Below are 18,015 nucleotides of genomic sequence, written 5' to 3' on the forward strand. Positions count from 1 at the left end.
TTAGAGATTAGAGTATTGTAGAGAAATCTTCAGTGACTCAAAGTTGAAAATCAATCAACTCTTATGCCAGTACGAGGTGAAGCATGACGACTTGAAACCCTACTTCACTTACGTTCGCCAGTTGATGGAGAAGTTCGAAAATGTGGCATTGGAACATGTCCCAAGGACAGAGAATAAAAAAGCGGATGCCTTGGCAAACCTAGCGACTACCTTAACGGACCTGGATAATGTGCCCCTTAATATATCGCTTTGGCAGAGATGGGTTGTACCTCCAGTTGGGACTACATATGGGGAAACGAATGCAATATCAGTCTATCTAACTAACGAGGAAGACTGGTGGCAGTCCATCATAAATTACCTTGAGCATGGAAGGCTCCCGAATGACCCCCGTCGTAAAATCGTGGTTCGCAAGAGGGCCGCGCATTTCATTTACTATAAATGGGTCCTATACCTTCGATCCTTTGAAGGACTTTTCCTTCGATGCCTCAGTAAAGAAGAGTCAGCGAAGGATTTGGAGGAAGCACACTCAGACGTATGCGGCGCACATCAAGCTGGACCAAAGCTACAATTTTAGTTGAAAAGAATGGGTCACTATTGGCAGGGAATGATCCAGGACTCAATGGATTATGCAAAGAAATGTGAAGCCTGTCAAGATCACGTGAATTTCATTCATCAACCGCCCGAGCCTCTACATCCGACCATAGCCTTGTGGCCTTTCGAAGCATGGGGGCTTGATCTGGTTGGCCCTATAACACCTAAGTCATCAGCAGGGCACTCATACATCCTCACATCCACTAACTACTTCTTAAGATGGGCTGAGGCTATCGCGCTAAGGGAAGCTAAGAAAGAAAACGTGGTGAATTTTATCTGCACTCATATCATTCATCGGTATGGTATTCTCTATCGGATCGTGACGGATAACGGAAGACAATTCTCCAACAATTTGATGGACAGGTTGTGTGAAAATTTCTAATTCAAGTAGTACAAGTCATCCATGTATAACGCCACTGCAAATGGGTTGGCTGAGGCATTTAACAAGACATTGTGCAACCTACTGAAGAAAATTGTTTCCAAGTCGAAGAGAGATTGGCAGGAGAAGATTGGTGAAGCGTTGTGGGCTTATCCACCACTCACCGTACCCTTATAGGAGTCACCCCGTACTTTCTCGTTTATGGGGTAGAAGTTATCCTTCCTTTGGAAAGAGAAATTCCATCGCTAAGAATGGTGGTGCAAGAAAGGCTCACTACAGAGGACAACGCCAAACTGCGGCTCCAAGAGTTGGAAGCACTAGATGAAAAACGATTAGAAGCTCAACAAACATTGGAATGTTACCAGATGCGAATGTCTAAAGTCTTCAATAAGCATGTAAAGCCTCGGTCTTTTCAAGCAGTGATCTAGTGCTCGCCGTAAGTTGACCAATTATCACGACAAGATATATAGGGAATAATTTACACCTAAATGGGATGGGCCCTATGTCGTCAAAGAAGTCTACACAAATGGAGCGTACAAGATAGTTGATCAAGATGGGCTAAGAATTGGCCCAATCAACGACAAGTTTCTCAAGAAGTTTTATNAAAGAAGTCTACACAAATGGAGCGTACAAGATAGTTGATCAAGATGGGCTAAGAATTGGCCCAATCAACGACAAGTTTCTCAAGAAGTTTTATGCTTAACAAATGTAATATATATATATATATATACTGTACGAACTACGTTACGACTTGATTCCTGTCATTATAAAGGATACGTAGGCAACTTAAAGAAATTTAAGTTCAGTCACGCAAAAAAAATTCTTCTTGAACTACATTATGACTTGATCCCTATCATTATGAAGGGTATGTTGGTAGCTTGAAAGAAACTTCAAGTTCAGCCCAGTTTAAAAAAAAAAATGGTCATTTTCTTTAAAGTTACGAAGGAAACTTAAGGAAATTTAAGTCTAGTCCATCAGAAGAGGTACAACAACCACGTAAATATGATACTACAAGATTGATGTTAATCATCCCCATTAAGGAATGACACTCCAGATTGAAGATGTTAATCCCTACTGAAGGCAACATAATGGATTGAAGAAGTTCATCCCTCGTAAGGAGCTAGCACAGTAAGTAAAAGGCACACGCTTGGAATGCACTTCGCTTCCTCTTCGAAATCAAACTCGGATGCTCTTCCATCTTCAAGTTCAGAGGTTTCATTGATGCTTCATCTTCATGCTCAAGTCTGGAAGCTTTTCAATGGCATCTTCATGCTCAAAGTCGCGAAGTCGAGCTCAACGTGAAGATTCATCGATGTTTCATCAAACTCAAGTGCAGAGGATTTATGGATGCTTCAAGCTCAAATGCGGAGGATTCACCGATTCTTCAAGCTCAAGTGCAGAGGATTCGCCGATACTTCATCAAACTCAAATGCGGAGGATTTACCAATGCTTTGTCGAACTCAAACGCGAAGGTCTCGTCGATGCTTCTCCATCTTCAAGTTCAAGATTGGCGTGCATGACCCCACTTTCATCTTCAAGTTCAAGATCAGTGTGCATGGCTCTGCTTCCATCTTCAAGTTTAATATTGGTATGCATGGCTCCACTTCCATCTTCAAGTTCAAGGTCGGTGTACATGGCTCCACTCCGTCTTTAAGTTCAAGGTCGATGTGCATGGCTCTGCTCCATCTTTAAGCTCAAGATCGGTGTGCATGGCTCGGCTCCATCTTCAATGAGTCAGTCTACAAAATCATGATGCAGCTTCGCTTCATCTCCAAAGTCTGGCGTGGTTCGCTTCATCTTCAAAGTCATGGCGTGGCTTTGCTTCATCTCCAAATTGATGGCGCGACTTCGCTTAATCTTCAAAATGTTGGCGCAGTTTCTCTTTATCTCCAAAGTCTGGCGTGGTTCGCCTCATCTTCAAAGTTGTGGCATGGCTTTGCTTCATCTCCAAACTGATGACTCAACTTCGCTTCATCTTCAAAGTCATGGTGCGGTTTCGTTTCCTCTCCAAAATATTGGTACAACTTCACCCCTTATCTAAAATTGGTGTAGCTTCGCTTCCTCGAAAAATATGTGGGTTTGGTTCCACCTCATATGCGAGATCAAGTTTGGTTTGCCAAGCTCTACCTCATATGCGAGGATAACTCTGGTCTGTCTGGCTCCACCTTGTACGCGAGATCGACTCTAGCCAACCTGACTCCACTCAAAAGCTTGATGGCATATTCTTCTCATCTTCAAAGTTTGATGGCATATTCGCCTCATCCTCAATACTCAATGGCATATTTCTCTTATCGTCAAATTTTGATCAAGGAGTAACATAACAAGGTAGACCTTATCGGGATCCTCCCTAGGGTGAAAGTATAGGAGAGTTGTAAGCCTTGCAGGGCCCCTCCCATGACGTTCAGGATATGCGAACTGTACTACAAGGTCTTGTAGACCTTATCTGGATCCTCCCTAGGGTGAAAGCATGGGAGAGTTGTAAGCCTTGCAGGGCCCCTCTCATGACGTTCAGGATATGTGAACGGTGCTACAAGGTAGTCCTTATCGGGATCCTCCCTAGGGTGAAAGCATGAGAGAGTTGTAAGCCTTGCAGGACCCCTCCCATGATGATCAGGATTTGCAGAAGGTGTTTCAAAGTGGACCTTATCAGGATCCTCCCTAGGATGAAAGCATGAGAGAGTTGTAAGCCTTGTAGGGCCCCTCCCATGAAAATCAGGAAGCATGAACAGGCATACAGTAAATAGACCATACCAAGGTCATCTTACAAAAGACGCGGTTGTACTCCCTTGAGTTGCGCTTTAACTCCTACAAAAGAGTAAGGAGACATTAGTAAACTTCGCAAAAAAAAAGGCAAGTAAAGAAAAAAGAAGGAAAAAAAAGAGAAAAAAATACAAAATTTTCTTTAAAAAAAAATGAAAGAAGAAGAGAAAAAGGAGAGAAAGGAAAGATTAGAAGAAGATGGGGGATGAAGATCATGGAGGGGTTTGGGGTCCTATTTATAGAGGTTCCCTAGGTTCCATAACAAATTAGGGAATCCTAAAAGAATTGATTTAAAATATTAGATTTTTTTATCAGATTTCTTAATTTGATTCTATCCTAATTTCAAATTAAATTAAACAAATTTCCTATTTACTTTAATTTTATTAGATTTTGTCCTCAAATTTATCTTCAACTAAGATTTGGACATATTCCAAAATTTGTTCAAAGTCAAATTTAAATTGTGGATAAAATCATAAATTAAATTCTGATCATATTCCAAATTTTATTCAAAATCAAAATTGTTCAACATTGAGATTAAATTGCAAATAAAACCTCACATTAAAATTTGGGCATATTCCAAATTTTATCCCAAATCTAAATTATGAGGCTTTTATGCTCAAGCCAAATTATTAAGGATAAAATCTCAAATTAAAATTTGGGCATATTCCAAATTTTATCGCACCTAAATCACCAAATCATACTTTTATCCCAAATTATTAAGTCAAATTAAAATTTGGGCATATTTCAAATTTTATCCCAAATCCAAATCATACTTTTATTCTCAAACCAAATTATTAAGGATAAAATCTCAAATTAAATTTGGGCATCTTCCAAATTTTATATCAAATTCATGTACTAAATCAAGTTGTGGAAAAGATCTAAAATTCATCCCAAATTAAAATTTGTTCATATTCCAAATTCAAGTATCCTATTGAGCGGTTAAGAAAAAAAATAATCTTTTATTAAAATTTGGACATATCCCAAATTTTATCTTAAATCCAAATCAAATTAAATTGGGACAAAGCTCAAAATTTTTCATAAATTTGGTGATATTCCAAATTTTATTCCAAACTCAAGTTAAACTTATTAAATTCATAGTTTGACTGATACATCAATTGAGGTCAAATTCAAGAATAAATATATTTGGATTTTGATTCCAACTTTATATTTTTTTAGATTCATCCACTCATGTATGTGCATAAATCTCGAAGGGGCATTTGTTGAATGAAAAATTTTAGACAAATCACAAGTTGCCACGTCATTTACTAAATTAATGATGAAATTCCAAATCATTATTGGGCTCAATTAGGAGTTGACATATGTCCTAATTGAAGTTACAAATTTTGATGACGTCATGTGGTTTTATCATGACCGTTGAATCAGATAAGATTAATTGGACCCAATTTGATATTATTATTTAGGTCAAAGTCCAACTAAGTCCAAAAATAGACCGAATTTGATCCAAATGTCAAATCAGGCCTAAATCCGATTAATTGGGCCCAAAGGTCAACCTCATGGACCGACCAAGCCCAAGTCCAACTAATTGGTCCCAAAGGCCAGACCCATGAATCAACCAAGCCCAAGCCCACCTGTGAACTCTATAAATAGATAAGCTCTCCTTATTTGGAGGGTCAGCAATTCTATACTCCAAAAAGCTTTGGAATTCTCTATAACCATAAGACTCGTGCAAGCATTTGGTGCTTTTCTTCTTCAAGTCAAGCACATTCACTCAACTGAGATTCTTTAAGTCAAGCACATTCACTCAACTGAGAGAGAATCAGAGGATCAAGTATTAGAGATCGAACACATCGCATCAAAATCAACTTCAATATCAATACCAACTCAAATTAAACTCCACGAATTTTCAGATTGGTCCAAAAAAATACCTTCCACCCAATCCAACCCAACTCATGTACACCCCTAGTTAAAAGTGTAAATCTTGAAACTTAAGAATCAAATTAAAACAAATCTCAAATCTTAATAGTAAAATTGCAAAAATTTGAAAATTAGAAACCAAATTAAAATCAAATTCAAAATTTAAAGACTGAAAATGTATTATTTTAAAATCTATAAACTAAATGTAAACTTAGAAAAAATAACTTAAAAGACTAAAAATGTATCTTCCTCTGTAAAAACTATATTGAAATGATCAAATTTTTAAGCCAATAAAAATTGAAGAGTAGTATTGAAAATAACTTTAAATTAGAGGGTATAAATGAAAATTTCGTAGGATTTGTAGGGTGAAATTGGGCTTGACAGGGCCATATTGGGCCTGATGGCAGGCCCATTATGGACGGTAAGAAAATTTAAAAGAAAAAAGAAAAAACCGAAATTACAAATAACCAACTTGCAGCTTCGAAGCAGACACCGGCAGGGGAAGAGGTTTTTGCTTCTGGAGTATGACGAGGGCCGCTCTCTTCCATTTGCTACGATCACAATCCAAAAATCTCTCGCGAAGAAATTTCCATTCAGGTATATTCCTCCTTTCTTGTTCCATTTGCCAATCTCTCCTGCAAGAATGAGAGGTATTTTCTTTCTCAAGCTTTCAATTCTGCAATTTTCATGCTCCTAAAGTAGTAAAGGATGTAAAACTTCTTGTTTGCTTCCTGTTAATGCGATGAGAAAAGACTACTGTTAGCCTTTAATTTTCGGAAATGATCTCAAACTTAGATTAGAAGATCTATTCGTGAAGTTTTATGCCAAACGCTAGCTTGTCTAGCTTCAAAAATAGGGGATCTTGAATTATATCGTATTAGATCTTGGGTTTGAGATAAATTTTACTGGAAGAGTTCTACATTCTGGGAGTTGGAACTTTGGGTGCAATCTGGTTTGCTTTTTTCACAGCGAGGAATTACTATTCTATCACAAACATTTCTTATGTTCACTTATTGGACATAGAACTTAGGGATTCTTGCGCAACTAAGTTTTGTTTTATCAATGGAGTATATGTAATCTGACTAATTGGTTTTGAGATGGAACTCCATATTTATCTGATGTGGTACTGGAGTCCATGATGCCCCAAACAAACATTCGTTCTAAATAAATTTGAATCCGACCCAAGAATGGTGAACCCAAAGAGGCATTATCTTGAGGGACATGGAAGGAGAAGAGACTTCACAATTTTTTATAAGATATGCGAGTTACTCCTTTTATTATCAATTGGTTTTGATATGGAACCTTATGTTTATCTAATTTGTTGGTATGTGTTTTTTAAAATCAATATTTACACCGAAAGTATGCATTTGGCTCATCTCCTTGTAAGACTTGCTTTGTACTCTGTAGCTGCCTTGTTTTCTTCCTTCCCACTTCCAATATTATAGTCTAGCATCGCTTTTCGATGGGCTCATCTTAACATTACTAAGGAAAATTTCTTTTTTTGCATATAACGCCCTTATAAGGTAAAACAAACAATTAGTTAGAAAAGATGAAACAATTACTAGTAAGCAAACAATTAAAATAATGCAAACGAAATGCTTGATTGAAATCAAGTAAATTCACAAAAATGTTGAGAAAAACTAGAAAATTTTCAATTCTGGTAGCGACGCCAAAAAAATTGATGGTTGAAAAGCAATAGCAAGTATATAATATCAAGTTTTAGCAAATATAATGAGAAAAAATTGCTGCCCTCTAGGGTTGGATGTCAAAATTTGCTCTAGTATTTCTTGTTGTTAACTCAACTTTATTTAGATACTCAATTTGTTAATGCGAAGGGGTGCTAGCTACTCAGGTATTTAGGGTCGGGGAGCTTCCATCTCTTCTCTGGCAGTTGGTCAAGAATTCCTTTGTTTTCTATTTTTAGCCTTGCTTTTCTTCCATCCTACACAATAACAAAAGGACAAGCATAATCTAGCCCAAATAAATTCAGGACTAGCACTACTTTAATGTTTAAGTAAAAAAAAAAAAGGTAAAAATATTAAGCACTAGAAACATGCTAACAGGGCTTGTTGTAAGATTTTCTATGGGAAATAACTCCCTTTCTATCCATCACTTGCAATTGGTTGATGATGTCATTCTTGTTCTCTTACTTAGTGAAGGAAAATCTTCACAATTTCGTTATTATTGTCGAAGGCTTTGTAGAGGTTTCAGTCCTAACATCAACTTATGGTAAATCAGAAATTGTCGGCATTGGTTGTGTGTGACATCACCAAGCAGATTGCTCTGAACTTCAGTTGAGAATTGGGCCACTGGCGATTTCTTACTTAGAGCCTCCCTATTTTTCTTTTAGACCTCGTTGTTGAAAGAATAGAAAACAAACTACAATGAAGAAAATACCTAACTAAAGAAGGCAGAATCAACCTACTCTCTAATCTTCCTATCTATTCAATAAACTTCTCTCTCTTTATGGAAATTAAGACTGCAAACTCAATTGATAAGCCCTAGTCCGTGCAAAGGAGTTGAGAGAAAACGGGGCTGCCACTTTGTTAAAGTTCTGCTTCCCTCAGGAGCTTGGAATTAGTTACCTTATAGGTCGAAATTGCTCTCGTCTTGTTAAATTCAATGGATCTGGAGATTTCACCTTAAAAAGGATAATGTTTGGAGGTAATTTATTGTTGCTAAAATCTAATATTGGAGGAATTTTATATTGTTTTCTATTTAAATTTTAATTATCTTTACTTCCTCATTTTTCTGGCTTTTGCCTATGATCCTACTAAAACCTTAGTACCTTTCCTACCCGTTGAAGAACTTTTGCATTCTTCCATGGGACTTTCTTTGCCTTCTTGTAATCGTTTGTTCAATGAAGTTATTGTTTTTTTAGCAGAAAAGCTTTAGTTATTTTGACTTGGAAAACGAGACTGCAACTTAAATAAGATGTTCTCACTATATTTCCATTTAAAGAAAGAAATGGATTTTAAACTCAACTTAGAAGCAGGGTTTTGATGTCTTTTTGTTCCCTTTTCTGAAGAACGTAGCAAACAAATTCTAGACGTATCTGTTTTTGTTACGATCTCTCTAGGATCATTACCTGATGTCACTATCCTTCATTAGTCCATCTGTTATTAATTAATTATTTTAGATTTGCTTTTACTCACAAAGATCCTCTTGACTCATACTAAAAATAAGAAAAATTAGAAGCTATAATGATATTAGAGCTTTGTCACCCTCATTAGCAGTGTTTTAAAAACCCTCCTAGCGCACGCCTAGGTGCAAGGCACTGGTTTTCAAGGTAAGGCTCACAAAATAAAGTGCCCCTTTTATGAAGCCTCAAAGCTCAAAATCCGGGGTTTTGGGGCTTTTTCATTATTTTTAAAAAGTAGTAAAAATGAGGGTTTTTCCTTTATTAACTAAAAAAAACCAAATTTACTATACCTGAATGCAAAATTTCTTGTATTTAGGGATTTTCCCCCATATTTCTACTTCAACTATGCTTTCTCTTGTCTATGTAGTAATTCTTTATGTGCCTTACACTTGCACTCCAGAAGACTATTGTGCTTTGTAAACACTGTTTTAAGTACTCTTTTGCCTCAGGTTATCATCTCCAACGGTCGTCAGCATGGATCAATGAAAAATGTGTACCCACCAGCAACTTTCTTTCACCGCAAAGTGCAGTTCAGAAGAGATGGGCATCTCAAGCTACAACAAGAGAAGACGATAGCAAGATCAGCATTGGACCCCGCAGAGGACAAGAAGCTGAGGAAGAAGAAAAAGATGTCGCTTATGTTGGACCAATCTCATCGACTATCAAGAAAGTTAAGCTTCTGTCTTTATCTACATGCTGCCTCTCTGTATCGCTTGGCCCAGTCATAACCTTCATGACGTCGCCCGACATGAATGTGATTGTGAAAGGTGCTGTTGCATCATCTGTGATATTCCTCAGCGCCAGTACCACTGCAGCACTTCACTGGTTCGTGAGCCCTTATGTTCATAAAATCAGATGGAAACCAGGTTCAGACAGTTTCGAGGTTGAGATTATGTCATGGCTGGCAACTTACATTCCTCGAACCATTCGGTTTGCAGATATTCGACCACCCGAAACAAATCGTCCCTTTGTGACATTCAAGGCTAATGGGAGCTTCTACTTTGTAGACAAAGAGCACTGTCATAACAAGGCTCTATTAGCTAGACTGACTCCTCAGCAACATGAATCAGCTTTTAAAAACTTGTGATTGTCTTAGGAGATTTTCTTGTTTTTTCTTTTCTTCACTGAGTTGAAGGCCAATGAGGTGGCTGAACTGATGTCATAAATCATGTACTTCCCCATAGATAAATTGCTGCACATTGTACTTTTGAGATCATTTTTGGCAGAATGGTTTTTTGAACACAATTCATGTGTACAAACTTTGATATTTCATAGAACCCTATTACAGTATTTTGGAATTTTAAAAATAGTTTCCATTAAAATTTTCCTTTTATAATTTGAAAATACACTCCCATACTATATAGAAGTTAATATTATCTAACCCATTTTGATCAAAATTAACTTAGGAATGACTAAATTTAAGATTTATTTAAAGTTTAGTGATAAGGCAATCTTAATCTTCAACCCAAAAATTCAAGCTTTTGTTGAAGTAAGAACTTTGAAATCTAAGAAACTAAGAAACTAACACGTTCTTATATGAAATTTAGATCAATCTAGAGAAAAAGAGTTGAATTAGATTATCTCTTAGATAGAAGATTTAAAACTAAGATTTGGAACCTTGATCGAGTCATTCTTCAATCAAACTTGATGAAGGCCTGATTGAATGACTCACATGCATTTTGCAAGAAAAAACTTAGAAGAGTAAAGATAGTTGCTCAAATTTCTAAGAAAAAAGTATTAAACATGAAAGCTCAAATTTCATTCATAGTCTTTGATTACAATTGAAAGGTAGGAAGACTTTATATAATTTTTAGAGATTATAATATATTTGATCTAAAGAAACCAAAAAGACAAAATAAAACACTAAAAGAAATAAGTCATTTTCTCAATTATTATCTTTAATGCATCTCCATTAGAGACAACAATCTTTATCGGTTCAACAACCATCTTTAATAATGCATATTCTTTTGGAAACATTGACTAGACATAAAAAAGAAAAGAAATTGAAATTACAATTACAATAAAAATAAAAATTTTATGAAAACTAATAAAAGAAGCCTTTAAAGTGTTGGCCTCCATGATTCTAATCAACTTAGGTTTATTAATGATAATTGTTGCTTCATATGACTGAAATTGAACAATCTATACTATTTAAAAGAAGATACAGGAAAGAAATTTCTGATCTGCCATTTTGCCCCTTTTAGATGATGGTCATAGGATTATCTTAGCTAATTTGACATTTAAATCATTAAATAAACTTTTTTTTCTATATTTTTTTAGCATCACAAGTAAAAAAAATTGAAAAAAATCCCCTTTTTGTTTGCATCAAGTGTAAGAAAAAAATATGTTTAAAAATCACATTTTATCTCGGACTAATCTACTTCACGTTAAATAAAGCGTTTTTTTTTTTAAAAAAAATCAACTTTTATCTTTGACTAATATCTACCTTACGTTAAATAAAGCATTTTTTTAAAACGCATTTATCTCTAAATGATATATATATTAATTTTTTTTAAATCACATTTTATCCCTAACTAATATCTTAAATAATAGAGGAAATATTTTTTTTTAAAAAAAAGCACATTTTATCTCTAATAGCTAATATCTACTCCACGTTAAATAAACATAATTTTTATTAAAAAAATCACATTTTATCTCTAACTAATATTTATTGCACATTAAATGAAGGATATTTTTTTAAAACAAATACATTTTATCTCTAACTAATATCTACACCAAGTAAAATAAAATGATTTTTAAAAAAAATATTTTTTTTAAAAAAATACATTTTATCTCTAACTAATATCTATATCATGTAAAAAATAAAATGATTTTTTTTTTTAAAAAAAAGTAAATGTATCTATCTAAATTATTTTTGTAAAATCAAATTAGGATTTCAAATCTAAATTTTCTGTATAGTTGAGTTGAAACTTTAGTTTTCACAAGTCTCTTCATCCTTTTTCTTTCAGTTTTGGTTTTAATTTTGTTAATTCGCACTCCCTAATTTTTTATGAATTTTTTCCTACCGTATTCTTTAAAAAAAAAACGTTTAAGCATTTTTGCCACATTTTTGTGTTTTTTTTCCCTTATTCTTAAGATTTTAATTTTTTTCAGAGCCTAGTTAGGCATCGCCTATAATTTTTCTACTTCAAGTAACTCTTTTTTTTCAATATTTTTCTTTTTCTTTTTTAGGATTAAAAGTAGCCAAGTATTACACCCCCATTATTATTATTATTATTATTATTATTATTTTAAGGTATGCTGTTCTTTTCAATTGTTTTTCTTATCATTTAACGAGAATTGTGTTCTTTTAAAATATTTATGTGGGATTAAGATTTAGATTAAATAGTATTTTTTTTAAAAAAATAAAATAATGGTCCTTTTTTCAAAGGAAATTAAATAGTAGTTATAAATATATAAGAATTAAGATTTTATTTCTTATTATAAATGCAAATATTATTAACTTGTCTGTTGTCTTACTATCATTGTAAGAGATCAAAAATTCAATTTGAAAACTAAAATAAAAAAAAAAACAGTTAGGAAAGATATTAATTCAATTTATTTTTTAAAAACCATAAAGAAAAAAACATTATCAAATATAAAATCTTATTTCAACTTTTACACACACACACAAAACACACGCACGCACGCGCACACACACACACATATTATTTTCACGGTTGTGAAATACGTACAGCGTAGTGTTGGGATTGGTGTCCTAAATCTCTCTTGTATTATCGTAGTTTGTAAACTCTGTATAAACAAATTGTTATTTTATGAGCATACACTCAATCCAATAAATTAAGATCCTAGGTTACTTTATGTAATCTAAACATGTATATAGAGATATACAAGCGGATCGTGTTTAAATGATATCCTAAACGGTATACAGTAGATAGATAAGGCTAGGTACCTTACCTGGTAATATTACGGATATGACCCACTTTGTAGTTGTTAGAAGTGTTGTAAAGTGCTACAAATGATCTGATCCTAATCATTCATGTGGAGACATGTGAGGGGGTTTCCTATATGATAAGCAAATAATTGGCAAAGATAGGAGCTAGAGCATTTAATGTTTACTTCCAAACTAAGGTTCCTACCCATGGTGAAGAATTACAACTTTTTATGCCTCTAAAGACATTTTTTCATCCAAGAGTCATAATGAATCTGAAAATTTAGATTCATTTACGTTATTAATGTCCTATGTATCTATTTAATTTATGTATTTTCATTTATTAAAGATTCATGTATTTACTTGATTGATGAAAGATTGTATCCTTTCATAGTGTCTTTTCATTCAATATAAATAATGTTGTACTTTTCAAAATCAAGAGATAGAAGAAGATTTGAGAAATGTAATCTTGGGTTTTAAACCTTGAAAGCTTTTTAAGCTTTGTTTCTTGTGTGTTCTTGAGATAGAATGCATGAATATCTGGAGCATTTAAGTGAAGATTGATCTATCTTGCTTGTGGAGTGCTTTGAAAATCAAGGGTTGATGGGAGTTGAAGCTTTGTCCAGTCCTTGGTTTATTAGATCATCTAAGTAATCTGTCATCTAACCTATTTTAGGGGTTGAGATCAAATTGGTTATGGGCTCTGTTGGAGTTGAGTTTTTTAAGTCTTGTTTTTCAATATGGTTCTTAGATTCGACGTTCAAGGGGTTGAATCTTTAATAAATGCAACTACATAAATTAAATAGATACATAAGACACTAATAACGTAAATTAATCTAAATTTTTAGATTCACTATGACTCTTGGATGAAATGATGTCTTTAGATGCATGAAACGTTGTAATTCTTCACCATGGGTAGGAACCTTAGTTTGGAAGTAAACATTAAGAGTGTGTTTGGTGCATGATAAAAAAAAGTAGAGATTTGAGTTGAGTTGAGTTGGTAATTATTATCTAGAGAGTTAAATTGCCTGTGTTTGTTTGCAAAGTTGAGTTGAATTGATAATTATTGTCTGTGTTTGTTGTGCAAAGTTGAATTGAGTTGAGTTGAGTTGAGTTGGGGGATCTGATGCAGTTTTTTGTGAATGAGATTAATTCTATTTTTTTCTGTTTGTTTTTTTATTTCATTTTTTTGTTTTTTAGTTTTAAGCTTTTCTATTGTTGATTAATTTTCAAATAACACGTATTTTCTCAAATCATTTATGACATAGACTGGACAATCTCAATTTTTTTCTCAATTTGTAGAACATAATAGATTATTTTTCATATATTCTTTTAAAAAACTGTAATAATTCTAATTCTCTTCAATCTGTAAAACATACCAACAAAATACGTTTCATATTGCTGCTCAATTAATTGGTATATTGTATATTGTATGTACATATATTGAAGGTAATTATCCCAATTACTAATTGGTATATTGTATGTATATATATTGAATCTTGCTAACTTAACATTATTGTTTCACATATCATACAGTTTATTTTTATATAATATGGATAATATATTTGGAATTAAAATTGTAATAGGATAACTACCTTTCATTTAATTATGATGGTGAGAATGTGATGTAGTACAGTAATATTTTTCATAAGATCACAAAAATAATATGAACCGATCGAACATGTGGTCGTTTTAAAAAAAAATCACAAAATATATGCTCTTTTCGATACTTGTAATATCCGTGTCATAATACAAACACAAAAATTACATGTCATGACGTATGCAAAAGTTATCATTCTTTTTTACATGACAGTCCATTGTCCATTTGTTGTTATCCAAAAGAACTATAAACAAAATACAGGGGTACTGGTTCTAATATAGGTGGTTAATCTACATGTTTCTTCCTATAGACGGAGGCAATACCTCTTCCATGAGTGTTTTGGTAGCAAGGAAGCAATTTGTCTTCTAAATGTCTGTGACAGGGAGGTCAATAAAGGTGACCTGATCATCCTCATGAACAAATCATCATATCAAATTTTTGTAAAACTAAAAAGTAAGTTGAAAAAAATTTTAAATGAACCGAAAAAAAATATTTATGTAATATAACACAAAAAATCTATTAAATTAGCTACCAAATTTGAAACGAAAATCAGATTAGGATGTATAAAGAAAAAATAATGTAAACAAAGGATAAGATAAATATGAAAACATGAGGGAAGAAATCGAAAAATAGAACAAAAATACAAAAAAAAAAAAAAAAAAGAAGTAGTAGCATAAAGAAAATGGAAGAAGAAAAGGGACACGAAATAAGAGATAAGATGAGGGAGGAAACCAAACCGTGGGAGAAGAGAGAAGATGATGGAAGAAACTGAACAGCGGGGCATCAGAAGAAACTACAAGAAATCTGACTTCTCCGACGTCACAATTCGTTGGAAAAGTGTAAAAATGCATTGGGAGAGCCTCTCCCAACGAATAAAAGAGTCGTCGGGAGTTTGGTCGGGAGAGGAACTCCCGGTGCACTTTAAAACGGCGTTGGGAGTTAATCGGGGAACTCCCGATGCACATATAGGGCGTCGAGAGTTCTAGTAACTGTCGACGCCTGATATACGACGTCGACAGTTCTAGAACTCCTGACGCCCTAGATGTGTGTCGGGAGTTCCCCGATTAACTCCCGACGCCGTTTTAAACTACGTTGAGAGTTCTCGAACTCCGGGTGGTTGTTCCATGCATCTGGAGTTCCGGAACTCCTGACGGTTTTATTTAATGCGTCAGGAGATACAAGAACTCCTGACGCAGTAATATATGTGTGGGGAGTTCATTCATTAGTTGAAAATTGTCTATCGAATATTTTTAATTTATCGTTTGTAATTTTTTAAATTTGATCTGAATATCCTATAAAACATAATAAACCAAATAAAGATTCACATAATTAAACAACAAAAATGAAGTCCATATTATAACACGTAAATAAAAAATTACAATATCCTCTGATAAAACAAAGTCGATATTAGAACTTCATAAACATTCATATCACAAATACATAGAAGAAATAAAATGAAAACAACGTCTAGAACACGTCTGGAACACAACATCTTCAACAATTGTCCTAGCTCATCTCCGAACAACATTCTACAATAAAAAAACATTCAAATGTCATAATCGGTAAACATCTACAACACGTTCAAATTTCAATACGGGTGTAATGAAACTCTACCCACCCCCTATGACAAACATGGAATCTTCTAAACATAAAAAACACACAAAATAAGTAAACAAGGACCAACACACATAAAACTCAAACTTTTCCCCAAAATGGTTTAAGCCAATCATCCCCCCCGACAATACATTAAACTTCGTAAACATTCATAAACACACAAGAACTCCAAGTTCAACAACAAGATGAGTGTAATGAAACTCTACCCACACCCACGACAAACATGGAACCTCTCGAATATAAAAACCACACAAAACGAGTAAACAAGGACCAACACACATAAAACTCAAACTTTGTCCCCAAAATGGTTTAACCCACCCCCTCCCCCCCACAACATATTAAACTTCGTAAACATTCATAAACACACAAGAACTCCAAGTTCAACGACAAGACGGGTGTAATGAAACTTTACCCATCCCCTACGACAAACATGGAACTTTCTGAACATAAAAAACACACAAAACAAGTAAGATGAAGGGCCAACACATAAAAGAACACACAAAACAACAAAAAAACACATCAAAATCCAATTGTTTGGCTACCATAACTGCATGATAGCCAACAATTCTTTATCATAAAGCTACTTAAGACATAACTACTTTGCTACCATAACTGCAGGATAGCAACATATTAGACAACTAAATAATGTAGTAATCATACCTAATTCGATGGGTTTCCTCTCTGTGATTGTATCATGCCTTCAATCATTTTTTTCATTTCTTCCATTTGTCTTGCATGACCCTCTTTCATTTGTTTCTGAATGTCTTCAAGTTCCTTAATCCTCGACGAGACTGTTCGAAATTGGCTCTCAATTCCTCCATTCCCCTCTCCGTTTCTTGAGTAGATGATGAGCTTGATGAGATGCTACCCCTTTTTGACTTAGGACCCCAACCTAGGCCTTTTGAATATCTGGGTCGTCTACCCAAAACCGTCTCACAGATTTCATCCCCTGTTATTGATTGAGAACCTTCTAGAGTGGGATTGGATTGTAATTCCAACATTTGATTCTAGACATATCAATTAAATGGGTAAGAATGAGCGATTAAAGTTAGAAATGAAAAACAACATGATAGTAAAGCAAAAAATATTACATGTGCATTTTCAGTTGCCTCGTTCACGAACTTGCCACCTTTAGAGTGTGTTTCCCTAAATAGGTCAACACGTCCTATTTCTCGACCTTCCTTTGCCTGCAAGTTTTCCTGAATTCGTAGGAATGACTTCGATCCACCTACGTGGTCGAACGATAATTTCTCTCTATTCTTCTTGTTCGTCACAGACATTTCAACAAAAAAATAAATGTCAATAGTGTCATGTATTAGTAAATGCAACAAATGATACGCACCCTAAATATTCTACTTGAAACGATTCACTCTCAAAGTGGTCACACAAAAAGTACCAATCTTCTGGCCTATTTTTAAGCCAGCTAGGCAAGTTGGCACGTGCTTGCTGAGGATCTCCACATTTCCTGTAATGTCTGTGCAAATCTGCTCTAAATTATTTGAAGGAGTTTTGCATTTGATGTTCTATAAAACGGTTAAGTCGTTGACTGGACAGATCAAGTTCTAAATTCTTAGATGAAGGTCCCATTGCAAGTGAAAAGAAATCATCGGAGATATCTTCTCTCTCGCGCCGTTGTAGAACCTGATAATTAATTATACATTAAAAATGACTACGAAAAATGAATCATCTCTCAACTGTTGCCTACAAAATGACTATGTATACTAAGATCTGAACCAATCGGGAAATTTGCGTTGATGTTTTATACATAAGTCAGAGGCGCTTTGAGCTTCAAGATGAATTAACCTCAAATATTGCCTATAAAACTGATCATTTAAATGTTATATCAAAGGGTTACTCTAGAATTTAGAAAAGGAAAAAGTTTGAAACGTACTTGTGATAGTTTGTTATTTCTTTACAATTGTTGAGAATGTACCAATGTGCAATACGTTTTTCCTCCGTTGATAGCGTCCGTAAAGTTGACGCCCCCAATGGTCGTACCCTCTACCTAAATAATTCAAATTCACCAAATATCTCATGATCGGGAATGTTATCATCATTTCGTTCATCTCTATTGAATCTCGTTTCAATCCCACTTAGATATCGCGAGCAAAAGTTCCATGATTCATTCATTGCATATGCTTCCGCTATAAACCCCTCGGAAC

At 34.4% G+C, this 18,015-nt stretch overlaps 1 protein-coding gene across 1 annotated transcript; it reads left to right on the forward strand.

Moving 5' to 3' along the window:
- Positions 1 to 6,076: 6,076 nt before the first annotated feature.
- On the forward strand, positions 6,077 to 9,992 carry LOC120080328. The gene is made up of 2 exons (XM_039034965.1): positions 6,077 to 6,202; positions 9,197 to 9,992. The coding sequence occupies exons 1-2, from the start codon at positions 6,130 to 6,132 to the stop codon at positions 9,832 to 9,834; spliced, it is 711 nt and encodes a 236-aa protein (XP_038890893.1). The 5' UTR covers positions 6,077 to 6,129; the 3' UTR covers positions 9,835 to 9,992.
- Positions 9,993 to 18,015: the final 8,023 nt, after the last annotated feature.

Source organism: Benincasa hispida, chromosome 6 (genome assembly GCF_009727055.1).
Source record: "Benincasa hispida cultivar B227 chromosome 6, ASM972705v1, whole genome shotgun sequence".
NCBI lineage: Eukaryota > Viridiplantae > Streptophyta > Magnoliopsida > Cucurbitales > Cucurbitaceae > Benincasa > Benincasa hispida.